Source organism: Lepus europaeus, chromosome 2, assembly GCF_033115175.1.
Source record: "Lepus europaeus isolate LE1 chromosome 2, mLepTim1.pri, whole genome shotgun sequence".
Lineage (NCBI taxonomy): Eukaryota > Metazoa > Chordata > Mammalia > Lagomorpha > Leporidae > Lepus > Lepus europaeus.
This window is the reverse complement of record NC_084828.1, coordinates 83,347,548-83,362,113: the sequence shown is the minus strand read 5'-3', so window position 1 is coordinate 83,362,113 and position 14,566 is coordinate 83,347,548. Positions and strand designations below refer to the sequence as shown.

At 41.7% G+C, this 14,566-nt stretch overlaps 1 protein-coding gene across 1 annotated transcript in view; it reads right to left on the bottom strand.

The window, feature by feature from the left end:
* PAK2 (p21 (RAC1) activated kinase 2) overlaps positions 1-14,566 on the bottom strand; it is a 105,987-nt gene that overhangs the window by 17,635 nt on the left and 73,786 nt on the right. The window contains exons 8-12 of the mRNA XM_062209612.1: positions 9,626-9,689; positions 7,334-7,382; positions 6,764-6,876; positions 4,040-4,157; positions 1,375-1,474 (exon numbers count right to left, since the gene is read on the bottom strand). Of these exons, the coding sequence (XP_062065596.1) occupies positions 1,375-1,474; positions 4,040-4,157; positions 6,764-6,876; positions 7,334-7,382; positions 9,626-9,689 (444 nt within the window). The remainder of the gene's footprint in view (positions 1-1,374; positions 1,475-4,039; positions 4,158-6,763; positions 6,877-7,333; positions 7,383-9,625; positions 9,690-14,566) is intronic.

Genomic DNA, 14,566 nt, shown 5'->3' with positions numbered 1-14,566 from the left:
ATAACATTTTATCCTAGTCTACCACTATGAAAGACCTTGGGTAAGTTATTTAGAACGATGTATGGATGCAGGCACTGTGGTTCAATGGGTTAAGCCACTGCTTGGAACACCCAATCCCATATTGCAATGCCTGAGATCAAGTCTCGCCTCCACCTCCAATCCAGCTTACTGCTAATATACACTTTGGCAGGCAGCAGGTGGTTGTTCAAGTAGCTGGTTTTCTTCTACCTATATGGCACATTTAGAAGGAATTCTTAGCTCCTAGATTTAGCTTGGCCCAGGTCTGACTATTGTGAGCATTTCAGGAGTGAACCAATAGACAAAATATCTCTATCTCTGTCACTGCTGCCTTTCAAATAAATAAATATTTTTTAAAAATATATATGCCAAGGCCTATGTTGTGGCACAGCAGGTAAACTGTCAACTGTGATGCTGGCATCCCATATAGGCACTGGTTAATGTACTGGCTGCTCCACTTCCAATCCAGCTCCCTGCTAATGGCCTGGGAAAAAGCAGTGAAGACGGCCCAAGTGTTAGGCCCCTGCTACTCAAGTGGGAGAAGCTCCTGGCTCCTGGTTCTGGCCTGGCCCAACTCCGACTGTTACAGCCATCAGGGGAGTGAACCAGCAGATGAAAGATCCTTTCTCTGTCACTCCCTCTCTCTGTACACTTGACATTCAAAATAAATAAATAAATCTTAATATCTTGAATTTTACAAAATTGGAGCAATCTCAGTAAGAGCTTCTTCTGGAATCCTCCAGAGGGCATAATTAGAACTGAGAGATCACAGCCAGCAGAGGAAAGAGAAGCTCAGGATTGTTTCATGGCTCTACTATGTCTGACACAGAGGGACACTATGTCGTGGCTCTACTATGTCTGACACTGAGAGAGGAGGACTGTTTTATCAGCATGCCATTATCTCAGGGCAAGGTCATACAGCCCAGCACTTCTCTATTAAGCCATGCTCTAAAAAAGTCAGAGAAGGCTGAAGAGCATAAAAAAAAATAACAGGCAGAAACAAATTCCACTTAATCTTTTTAAGACGGTTAACATTACCGGTCCTAGGCAGTTTCTTTGAAGCTTACATTTTTAATGCTCCAGAGAATTCCCTAAGATATAAACTATTATTTTCCTTATTGAATTAATGAGAAAATACACAAAAAGATGAAGTGACTTGTCCAAAATTATTCATAAAGTAGTAGCAGACCTGCTACTTAAACCTAGGCTGTCCAGTTAGGAATCCAATTTTTTACCATTAAATTTCCTCCCCCCTCTATTTATTAAATCATAAAAATATTAACAGAAGTGATTTCACATTAAACAGAAGACAGGAGTATAATAAAAACAAATGGTATTTCTTCATTCATTACTCACTAAGTTTAACTGATCCTTCCATCCCCAAAAGCACATTGTCACTTTTGATGTCTCTGTGGATCACTTGATTAGCATGTAAAAACTCCAAAGCCTGTAAACACTGAACAGAAGAAAAACACCTATCAATGAAACATTCCTAAAAAGTCAAGGGAGCTCTGTGTGCAGTAGTTAGGGCCAAAGCATTGCTTCTAAAACCTAGCAGAATTATCTTCCAGGGCTTAGATTTATAAACAAGAACATCCTCTCATATGCAAAGCTAGGAAACTACGCCTTAATTAACTAGCTCTCCTCCCACCATCTGATCTCACCCAGCGGCACCCAGTCCATTCTCTACCACTGATTATCACTCAGTCTTCAAAGGTCTAATATATAAAACAAAGGGCTGAGTCAATACAACTTCTAGGCCTTTTCAGTTTTCAACCCCTGAAGGTACACAGCACTTGGTAGCAGGCACACACTCTAAAGAAATCATTAACATGAGCAGGTGTTGTGACACAGAGGGTTAGGCAGCCACTAGTGACACACACATCCCATACTGGAGTTCTACTTCAAGTACCAGCCACTCTGCTTCCGATTCAGCTTCTTGCTAATGCAGCCTGGGAGGCAGCTGATGATGGCTCAAGTGCTTGGGCTCCTGCCACCACATGTGAACTAAATGGAGTCCAGGTCTCATAGCTTTGGCTCAGTCCTGCCCTGGTTGTTGCAGGTTATTCTGGGGACTGAACCAGTGGACAGAAGATCCCTTTATCATACTGTCTTTCAAATAGATAAAAATACATTTTTTAAAAATATATAAGCATTTTTAAAAAATCAACTCAACAATAAGGAATAAACCTTGTGGAGGGGAACGCATTTGGCCTAAGAGTTTAAATGCCATGTCCCACACTGTAGTTGTCTGGGTTCAATTCCCAGTCCTGGCTCCTGATTCTAGCTTCTTCCAATGCAGACCCTGGAGGGCAGCAGTGAAGGCCCAAGTGACTGGGTCCCTGACATTCACATAGAGACCTAAGTCCCCAGTTCCTGACTCTGGCTCCAGTCCATTCTGGCCATTGCAGGTGTTTAGGGAAGGAACCAGCACATGGGAGCATGCTGCGTGAGTCTGTCTTTGTCCCTCAAATAAAAACAAATCTGTGATCATTCCCACTTGAATCTGAGCCACTGAGAAATGGGTAGGATGCTGGTGGTCTTGGTCCGTCTAGCTGTTCATCAGTGTGGCCTAAAACGTCTGCCTTATTTCTTCTATGGCAAACAGTCCATCAGGACACCAATGGTGAAAAACTAGCTTTCCTCTTATGCCACGTTTTAGAAAGTAACAGGTCAAAAAGTGAAGACAGATTCTTCCCTTCCTTCATCACAAGAATGAGTTTAATAACTGCCCCAATGCTTCTGGACATGAACTGAGAGCACCCATTGCAAACTTAGGAAAAGTTAATTTTTACTTTTCATTCTCATCAAAAACAGTAACAGATAAAGTCTACCCATGATTTATAACTTAAAAACCTCATTTGAAATACACTACTAGTCATTCATTGAAACAATGGGGTATTAACTCATTACATTTAGCAGGCACTTAATGAGATTCTTAAAAAGCATGAAGTCCCAGAAAAATACCAATACAAATAAATAGAATCAAACTTCTTGCAATTTTTAAATATTGGCATATGGAAGAAAAGTCAAGTGAAAGGTAATCAGAGGAATTCCTAAAATTAATTTTACATCAACTATGAAAAAGGCATTACAAAAACTAAGTATAAATAGGCAACATTATTACATTTCATCAACTTTTAACTGTGATCAAACAGTCTTTGTTAAGGGACATCATATTCAGAACTATTAATAAGTTCTTATTTTCTTCCTTCAGAAGGGTGTTAACCATTATATGGAGCACCGTTAGTTCAGAATTAAAATTTTAAATGAATATATTTTTAAAATGTATCAAAATTTTTTTCATTTTATTTGAAAGGCAGAGAGAGAAAGAGAGAGAGTGCACACCAAAAATAGAGACAAACAGATCTTCTACCCACTGATTCACTTTCAAAATGTCCCCAACAACCAGGGCTGGGGCAGGTGGAAGCCAGGAGCCTGGAATTTAATCTGGGTCTCCCATGACTTTTACAAGCTTGCCCTTTGTGACAAAGTCTCCTAGGATTTTAGAAAAAAGCAGCACTACAGTTTCAGTGGCAATAAGTAAACCATTGACTTAAGTCTTTCCTGAGAAAAAGATTCGATAGAAGAGCTGATTTGGCTTTGACTTTTGGCAACTCATGTTGAGTTCAGCAGACAAAATAAGCATAAGGGTACTTCAAAAATGGAATTACATTGTAAGATACGTTTTCTACAAACTTACTGAAGTGCCTTTGTGGTATGTGTAGAAATTCATTAATGAACACAAAGAAACAACCAATTTCTTTCCTCGTACTGAGTCAATATATCCAGAACAGCTATCCAAAGGTGAAAGTTTCATTTCCTGATTATCCTGCACAGGATGGGAAGGGCTGAAACTTTCACGCATGATGAAATGGAATGGGCTAACTTGCAGAGTATGTATACTGAGAAATTATTCCACATAATAAAAATTACCTGTGCAGAAAAACATTCCTTTGTTTTTTTTAATCTCTGGCTGACTACAGATCACCATAGCTTATCACCATGGGAGCAAACCCACCTCTCTGCACACAGCTGCGATCTGTGCTTCATCCATGCAGGTTTCTGTTACAACATCAGTAAGTGAGCCACCAGCAAGGTACTCCATTACCACGAATAATTCATCTCCCACTAGGTAACTAAAAACAGAACACACAAAATACACTCACATTTCCATTGTCTACACACATGGTTCTCTCTGTTAAAGAATTCAAATGTAAAACATCTTAATGATGAGAGCTAGAGGAGAAAACCTGAAAAGATACTACACACAGCTCAGAAAAATAACTAAGGATCATTTTGAAGCTCCTGAATCATTCTGAGTATGTATGTACATGGATTATTCCAAAATTAAAATAACCCCATAAGGTGAGAATTATGAGTCCTGTTTTGCAGATGAAGAGACAGGGGCTTGAAGAGGTTCCCTAACTTATTCATAGTTACTAAGTGACAGAACCAGAATCAGAAGCCAGAAACCAATGATGTGACCACCATGCCAGAGTGACTTGGAATATTACTTTTTTTTTTTTTGGACAGGCAGAATGGACAGTGAGAGAGAGAGAGACAGAGAAAAAGGTCTTCCTTTTGCCGTTGGTTCACCCCACAAATGGCTGCCATAGCCGGCGCACTGCAGCCGGCACACCGTGCTGATCCGAAGGCAGGAGCCAGGTACTTATCCTGGTCTCCCATGCGGGTACAGGACCCAAGCACTTGGGCCCTCCTCCACTGCACTCCCGGGCCACAGCAGAGAGCTGGCCTGGAAGAGAAGCAACCGGGACAGAACCCGGTGTGCCGGCGCCGCAAGGCGGAGGATTAGCCTATTGAGCCGCGGCGCCGGCAGAAATATTACTTTTAAAAATTGTATCTGAAAAATTTATTTGTCTCATATTTGTCTCATTCTAAATTTAAATATGGAAGAAAGTTGCCTATAATCTCCAATAAAACCACTAATACATTTTCATCTTCTGCTAAGTCTTTCATTCACATGTTATTAAGTATTTAAAAAGTAGTTGTAGTAATATACATAATTTTCTATTCTGGTTTTTGTTCTATTATTCAACATTAATTCCTACACTAAATGAGAGGTTTTAAAAACATTATTTTCATTATTATTTGAAAGATAGGAGAGAGGGCAAGACAGACAGACAGACAGACACAAAGAGAACAGTCAGCCAGAGAGTTTTCCACCCACTAGTTCATCCCCCAAATGCTCACAACATTTTTCCAGGAGCCTGGAACTCAAGTGAGGTCTCCCACGTGGGTGGCAGGGATCTGAGTACTCAAGTAATCACCTCTGCCTCCCAGGGGCGCATTGCTGGAAGATGGATCAGAGGCAGAGTAGGCAGGACACAAACTAGTGCTCTGATAGGAGATAACAGGCGTTTCAAGTGGCAACTTAACAGCTGAGCCAAACACCCACACCTAAATGAGGTTTTGGTAGATAATATACAATTTGCCCATGAAGCCCAACCTTTAAGATAAAAATTCATAGAATATATGGTCCTTTGTTTAAATACCTTCTCTCATTTGCCATAAGATATCCCTGTAGAAAAATAAACTTTTAAATAATAATGTGCTTTTGCCCCTCTTCCTTCAAGTCTATTTCTTAACTCTGACATTTTTAGAAATATTTATTTCAAAGGCAGAGCTACAGACACACATACACGGGGTTGGAGGGATAATGGGAGGTGGTGGGAGGGAAGGAAGGAGAGGGAGAGGGAAAGGGAGAGGGAGAAAGGGAGAGAGGGAGAGATCTTCCTTCCATCTGCTAGCTCATTCCCCAAGTGGCTGTAATGGCTAGGGCTTGGCCAGGCAGAAGCCAGGAGCCAAGAGCTTTTTCCAAGTCTTCCATATGGGTGCAGGGGCCCAAGCACTTGGACCACTGTCTGCTCCTTTTCCCAGGCCACTAGCAGGGAGCTGGGTCAGAAGTGGAGCATCAGGGACCAGAACTAGCACCCATATTGGATGCTGGCACGGTGGGGCTTAACCCATTGTGCTACAATGCTGTCTCCTGATGTTTTTTTTTTTCTTTAAAGATTTTTTCATTTATTTGAAAGGCAGAGTTGTGTGTGGGGAGATCTTCTATCCACCAGTTCAGTCCCTAAATGGTCACAATAGCTGGGGCCAGGCCAAGTGGAAGCTAGGAGCCTGGAACTCTATCTGGGTCTCCCATGTGGATGGCAGGGGCCCAACTACTTGGGTTATTTTCTACTGACTTCCCAGGCACATTAGCAGGAAGCTGCATTGGAAGTGGAGCAGCTGGAACTTGAATGGAGTTCATAAGTGATGCCAGTGTTGCAGGCAGTGACTTAGACCACTCTGCTACAACGTCAGCCCCAGTACTGACTTTTTTTTTTTTTTTTTAAAGATTTATTTATTTATTTGAAAGGCAGTTACAGAGAGGCAGAGGCAAAGAAAGAGAAGTCTTCCATCCACTGGTTCACTCCCCAAATGATCACAAGAACTGGAGCTGGGCCTATCTAAAGCCAGGAACCAGGAGCTTTTTCCAAGTTGCCCATGCAGGTATAAGGGTCTAACGACTTGGGTCTTCCACTGCTTTCCCAGGCACATTAACAGAGAGCCAGATCTGAAGTGGAGCAGCCAGGACTTGAATCGGTTTCCATATGGATGCTGCCACTGCAGACGGCAGCTCTATCTGCTACGCTCCAGCACTGACATTTGACTGAAGCAATCAGCCCCTTCAAACCATGAAAATTAAAATTTCCACATTTTTAATTCCAATTACCTGTCCAAGAAGTTAACTATGTTGGGATTTTTTAACTCTTTCATCACCAGAATTTCATTAATGATCAATTCCTTCTTTGGCTGTTTCTGTAAATTAATCTGTTTGATAGCAACCTATAATGGAAACAGAATTGAAGAAAACTTAACAGATTTTCTAATCCTCATAGAAAATTACAAACAATTAACAACTTATTAAATACATATTATATTATACAATGAGACTGTAACTCATTCACAGTTAGTAATTCCATACTGCATATGCACAATTCTTTGCAATACACAGAGCCTAAATATTTTTAGTTTTATCTTGACGTTGATTAACCAATCCAAATCAGTACAGCAGCAGGAATTAACCCTCTTTTCATTCCAAGCTAGGAAAATAATTTTTTAATATTTGTTTATTTATGATACTAAGTTATAATTCCTTTTTCCCCTGTGAGAAATGCTATAAAAATACACAAAGCAGGTCTCTTCTACTGGAAACAGACTTCTCTTGATTATGCTCAGCTTTAATCTAGTTTTCTCCTACATGGAAAGCTAATAACATTCAGAAGTATGAAAAAGTAGCTACCTCCTGTCCCAATGCCACATCAGTAGCAGTGAAAACTGTACCAGAAGCCCTAGAGGGAGAAAAGATAACAACAAGATTTAAGGTTTCTAAATCACTGTAATATCCCAAGACTTTACACTTCAAGAAGTCAAAAAAGGATTAAAAACATTTAAGACATCATCTGTAAAAGAAATAAAAGTCAAAACAAAATCAAAGGAAAAGAAGATGAAAAAAGGCAAGCCTTGTGACTAAAACTTACGTTTGAAATAATTCAGAACTATAAAAACATTAAGGAAAAATTAGAAAAATGTTACCTAACTCATGAATACACTTCCTTGCTCAAGAAACAACTACAAATGATTGTGAAGGTTCCTGCCCGTCGTTCCTGACCGGCATCCTCCCTGCTCCCAGTGGACATCTGTATTTGATGGCGTCATTTCCACACATTTCTCTAAACTGAACTAAAGGACACAGGGGTATATCTTTACAGAATATACTAGTACTCAGCCTGATTTTTAAACATTATACAGTTTGATTTTACACATTTTTCCTGCAACTTGCTTATTTTTTTAATTAAAAAAATTTTACAGTTATTTGAGAGACAGAGAGCGAGCACTCTCCCATCTGCTGCTTTACTTGCCAACTGCCTGTAAAGGGACAAGGCTGCACTAGGCTGAAGCCAGAGCCCAGAACTCAATTCAGATCTCCTGTGTGGGCAAACAGCACTCAACATTACTTGTGTTATCATCTAGTATCTCCCAAGGTCTACATTAGCAGAGAGCTGGAATTGGGAGCTTGAGCTGGGACTTGAACCCAAGAATTCTGATATGGGACATGGGCATCTTAAATACTACACCAAATGCCTGTTCCCAGCAACTGGCTTTCCTTAGCCAACACTGGATTTGTGATGGTCATCCATATAGATAGATATTATTCTTGTTCATCATTACTATTATATATATTATTTATCCATTACTATGCTAAAAAGCATTAAGATGAATCTTTTTTTTGTGATTAAAAAACAGTGCCCAGGGGCCAGAGCTGTGGCACAATAGAGTAAGCCTCCACCTGGGGTGCCAGCATCCCATATGGGCGCTGGTTTGAGTCCCTGCTGCTCCTCTTCCGATCCAGCTTTCTGCTAATGGCTTGGGAAGGCAGGGGAAGATGGCCTAAGTGCTTGGGCCTCTGCACCCAAGTGGGAGACCTGGAAGAAGCTCCAGGCTCCTGACTTCAGATCAGCATAGCTCTGGCTGTTGCGGCCAACTGGGGATTGCATCAACAGATGGAAGATCTTTTTCTCTCTCTCCTTCTCTCTGTAACTCTACCTCTCAAATAAAAAACAAAACAAGGCCGGTGTCGCGGCTCATTAGGCTAATCCTCCGCCTGTGGCGCTGGTACACCGGTTCTAGTTCCGGTCGGGGCGCCGGATTCTGTCCCAGTTGCCCCTCTTCCAGGCCAGCTCTCTGCTATGGCCCGGGAGTGCAGTGGAGGATGGCCCAGGTGCTTGGGCCCTGCACCTGCGTGGGAGACCAGGAAAAGCACCTGGCTCCTGACTTCGGATCAGCACAATGCGCCGGCCGCGGCAGCCATTGGAGGGTGAACCAACGGCAAAAAGGAAGACCTTTCTCTCTGTCTCTCTCTCACCGGCCACTCTGCCTGTCAAAAACAAACAAACAAACAAACAAACAAACAAACAAAAAGTACCCCAACTGTATTTAGTTAAAAAAATTCAAAGCATTTTTCAACACAGGTTTTTTCTAATGTTCTAGAGCTTAAGTTCTTTCTAAATCCAAAGGCACACCGGGTTCTAGTCCCGGTCGGGGCACCGGATTCTATCCCGGTTGCCCCTCTTCCAGGCCAGCTCTCTGCTATGGCCCGGGAGTGCAGTGGAGGACAGCCCAAGTGCTTGGGCCCTGCACCCCATGGGAGACCAGGAAAAAGCACCTGGCTCCTGCCTTCCCATCAGCGCAGTGCGCCGGCCACAGCGCGCTGACCACGGCAGCCACTGGAGGGTGAACTAATGGAAAAAGGAAGACCTTTCTCTCTGTCTCTCTGTCTCTCACTGTCCACTCTGCCTGTCAAACAAAACAAAACAAAACAAAACAAAAAAACAATCATGTAAAGTCATTGATAAATGATATTTTAAAACAGCATCTAATAACAACCAGATTACTTATTTATACAAATCCCCAAGAATATAACTTAGAGAATATGTAAGTGCTCACTGTCAGGAGGCAAGAGATACAGGCTTGTATACCTAGAAAGTAATGAATACTGTTATAAACACAAATACAGTTATAAATATGTACTTACCCTTGTCCAATTTTTTCATATCTTGTATATTTTTTCTTAGGGTCACCTATGCTCACAATAGTTCCTATTGTAAACAAAAACAAGAAGTTTAAAATTCAGTTAAGCATTTTGTTTCCCCAAAGAAACCTTTTATTTAAGGAATACAAACTTTATACATTTCATAAGTACAACTTTAGGAATATAATGATTCTTCCCAGCATATCTGCTCTCCTACCCACACTCCCACCCTTCTCCTCCTCCTTCCTCTCCCATTCCCAGTCCCATTCTCCACTAAGATCCATTTTCAATTAACTTTATACATAGAAAACCAACTTACACTAAGTAAAGAATTCAACAATTTGCATGAAAAAAAAATGAAAAACTGTTCCTCAACAGTCAAGACAAGGGCTGTTCAAAGTCATCACATCTTGAAGTTAATTTCACTTTTTTTTAAAAGAAACTTAATTAACTTTTAAAGAAGCACCCAAGAATGATACCTTTTTTCTGCAAGCACTTAGACATACCTATAACTTATGAGACTTAAGAATATCCTCCACTTAATACACTAAAATGAAATAAATCTTTGAAAACAAGTTTTACTGTTAACTCTCAAAATACAACTCCTTGAGGACAGAGGTCCTACATGAGAAGTTAGTGCAGTGATTCTTGTTAATTCAACAATTAACACTCTTATGTATGACATCAGTGATCACTTGAGGCTCTTGACATAAGCTGCCTCGGCTATGGAAGCGTTTTAAATCCACAAACTGTCAGTATTTAGACAAGGCCATAAGCAAAATGGAAGTTCTCTCCTCTTTTCAGAGAAAAGTATCTCCTTCTTTGATGACCACTTTTTTCCACTGGGGTCTCTGTCACAGAGACTCTTCATGTAGGACTTTTTTTTTTGCCACAGTGTCTTGGCTTTCCATGCCTGAAATGTTCTCACAGGCTTTTCAGCCAGCCCAAAATGCCTTTAAGGGCTGATTCTGAGGTCAGAGTGCTACTTAAATCCATTGTCAGTCTCTATGAGTCTGCTGTATGGACTGCTTCCCATGTTGGAATAGTCTCTCCTTTTTAATTCTATCTATTACTATTACCACACATTTGATCTTATTTATATGATCCCTTTAACACTTAATCCTATCTATATGATCACTTTAATACTTAACCCTATCCATATGATCACTTTAACACTTAAAATGTTATTTTTACCACCCAGCTTAAGGGAAATTGGGGGTTCCATAGCAAGCTTTTAGACTGTACCCTTAGAAGTAAGTCCCTAGGAATGTATGCAGAACTATAGACTATAGAGCTTTACAAAATTCATACATTTCGTAATAACAACTTTAGGAACATGCTGATTCTTCCCACTGTGTCACCCTCCCACCCCTCTTCCTCTTCCCTCTCTTATTCCCACTCTATTTTTTACTAATATCTATTTTCTTTTTTTAACTTTTATTTAATAAGCATAAATTTCCAAAGTACAGTTTATGGGTTACAATGGCTTTTTCCCCCCCATAACTTTCCTTCCACCCACAACCCTCCCCCATTCCATTCGCATCAAGATTCATTTTCAATTATCTTTATTTATATACAGAAGATCAATTTAGTATAAATTAAGTAAAGATTTCAACAGTTTGCACCCACACCAAAACACAAAGTGTAAAATACTGTTTGAGTACTAGTTATAGCATTAATTCACATTGTACAACATATTAAGGACAGAGATCCTACATGAGGAGTAAGTGCACAATGACTCCTGTTGTTGACTTAATAAATTGACACTCTTGTTTATGGCGTCAGTAATCACCCTAGGCTCTTGTCATGAGTTGCCAAGGCCATGGAACCATTTTGAGTTCGCCAACTCCGATCTTATTTAAACAAGGTCATATTCAAAGTGGAAGTTATCTTCTCCCTTCAGAGAAAGGTACCTCCTTCTTTGATGGCCCATTCTTTCTACTGGGATCTCACTCACAGAGATCTTTCATTTAGTTTTTTTTTTTTTCTTGCCAGAGTGTCTTGGCTTTCCATGCCTCAAATACTCTCAAGGGCTCTTCAGCCAGATCCGAATGCCTTAAGGGCTAATTCTGAGGCCAGAGTGCTGTTTAGGGCACCTGCCATTCTATGTGTCTGCTGTGTCTCCCGCTTCCCATGTTGGATCGTTCTCTCCTTCTTAATTCTATCAGATAGTATTAGCAGACACTAGTCTTGTTTATGTGATCTCTTTGACTACTAACATGTATTTTCAATTATCAATTAAGCATTTTAAAAGCAAAGGAATTTTGAAATCATTACTCCCCTCTTTCAATGATTTATGTATTATATGAAAGGCAGAGTTACAGAGAAAGAGATGGAGTGACAAAGAGAGATTTTCCATGTACTAGTTCACTCCTGAAATGGCCCAATGGCCAGGGCTAGGCCAGACTGAAACCAGGAGCCTGGAACTCCTTCCAGGTCTCCAATGCGGGTACAGAGGCCCAAAAACTTGGGCCATCTTCACTATCTTCCCAAGCAGATTAGCAGGAAGCTGGATTGGAAGTGGATCAGCTGGGATTTGACCTAGTGCCCATATGGGATGCCAGCATTGCAGGTGACCCATTGTGTCTTAATGCCCACTCCTATTTTCTTTCTTATTTTTTAAAATTTATTTATTTGAAAGGCAGAAGTATAGAAAGAGAGGGAGAAAGATCTCCCATCTGATTTCATTCCCCAAATGGTTGCAATGGCAAGGCAGAAGCCAGGTGTCTAGAATTCCATCTGGGTGGCAAAGACTCGAGTACTTGGGCTATCTTCTGCTCTTCTCCCAGGCACACTAGCAAGGAGCTGGATTAGAAGCAGGTGTTTGCATGGGATACCGGCATGGCAGGGGGTGGCTCTACTCACTGCACTGCAGCGCAGGGCTCTGTGTATATATTTTCATCTACTTGAAAGGCACAGTGACAGGGAGACACAGACAGAGACCCAGAGATCTGCCACCCACTGTTTCATTCTCCCTCCTGGGGTCTCCCACGCAGGTGGCAGGAGCCCAAGCACTTGAATCATTATCTGCTGCCTCCCAGGTGAATTAACAGGAAGCTGGATGGGCAGTGGAGTAGACAAGACTCCAAGGGCACTCTGGTATGAGATGCAGGTGTTCCAAGAAGCTGCATAACCTGATGTACCAGAAAACCCACCCCAGTGATTCTACTTTAATATGACCTAATCACATACCCACTTTAAGCAAGTTCAAAGTCATTACTAAGAAACAACTTAAAATTGGATGCTATATATAAAATCATAATTTAAATTTTTATTATTCCTGTAAGTAAAAAATATGAGAAAACCATTAATCCACTTGCTTATGGTAAAAGCTGACAGGAGGGCCAGCACTGTGGCTCACTTGGTTAATCCTCCGCCTGCAGCGCTGGCATCCCATATGGGCGCCAGGTTCTTTTTTTCTGCTTTTGTGACAGGCAGAGTGGACAGTGAGAGAGAGAGACAGAGAGAAAGGTCTTCCTTTTGCCGTTGGTTCACCCTCCAATGGCCGCCGCGGTTGGCGTGCTGCGACCTGCACACTGCGCTGATCCGATGGCAGGAGCCAGGTGCTTCTCCTGGTCTCCCATGGGGTGCAGGGCCCAAGGACTTGGGCCATCCTCCACTGCACTCTCAGGCCACAGCAGAGAGCTGGCCTGGAAGAGGGGCAACCGGGACAGAATCTGGTGCCCCGACCGGGACTAGAACCCAGTGTGCCGGCGCCGCAAGGCGGAGGATTAGCCTAGTGAGCCGCGGCGCCAGCCCGGGCGCCAGGTTCTAGTCCCATTTGCTCCTCTTCCAGTCCCGCTCTCTGCTGTGGCCCAGGAAGGCAGTGGAAGATGGCCCAAGTCCTGGGCCCCTGCACCCGCATGGGAGACCAAGAGGTGGCACCTGGCTCCTGGCTTTGGATCGGCACAGTGCCAGCTGTGGCAGCCATTTGGGGAGTGAACCAACAGAAAGAAGATCTTTCTGTCTCTCTGTGTATAACTCTACCTGTCAAATAAATTTTAAAAAGAAAAAGATGATAGGGACATAGTAGGAAATGCCACATAAATAATCTTGTATAGGTTACCAACCTCCAGTTGGCCATTTTGGCTCCAGCTAAGAAGCACAGGAACAGGATAAACAGTAGGATGCTAAGGGAAGGGACCAGTGTTGTGGCGCTGAGTTAAGCTGGCACCTGTGATGCTGGCACAGCATACCAGAGTGCCAATTTGAGTCCCATCTGCCCCACTTCCAATCAGGCTCCCTGTTAATGTGCCTGGGAAAGCACCAGAAGATAGTCCAAGTACTTGGGTCCCTACCTCCCAGGTGGGAGACCCAGATGAAGTTCCAGGGTCCTGGCTTCAGCTTGAACCAGCCCCAGCTGATGCAGGCATTTGAGAAGTGAAACAGAAGATGGAAGATCTCTCTTCCTCCCTATCACTCTGCCTTTCAAATAAATAAAGTAAAAATCCTAAAAAACAAAGATGCTAAGGGCAAAAACATACCAAAAGATAAGAGATGTGACAGGTAAAGGTCATAACTGAATGGTGACAATTACTATTCTAGTTTTTTTTTAAATAAGCAGGTCCCCTAAAAGAAGAAATATTATATATGTCTACAAAATACCGGAATAAAAGCAGGTTTACACAGGAAAGCATTGAGAAATCAAAAAATAAATAAATGTATAGCATATAAATGTTTAAAATAGATTTCCTTGTTTTCTCTGGGTCAGTGTTCTCTAGGATTATAGTTACTTTATCCCTGTCACTAGACATTATTAATACCCTCTCCCTGGATCTATTTACATTATTTCAATGTTCAATTAAGGCTAAAGACAAACAATTGGTGTATTAAAAGGAAGACGAGAAAAACGTTTTCCCCCAGACAGCTTTTGCTCTACACACAAATCTACAGAAGGTCATTCTGTTTAATTATTTAGGGACGCTCTGCAGGTTCGTATTGAGA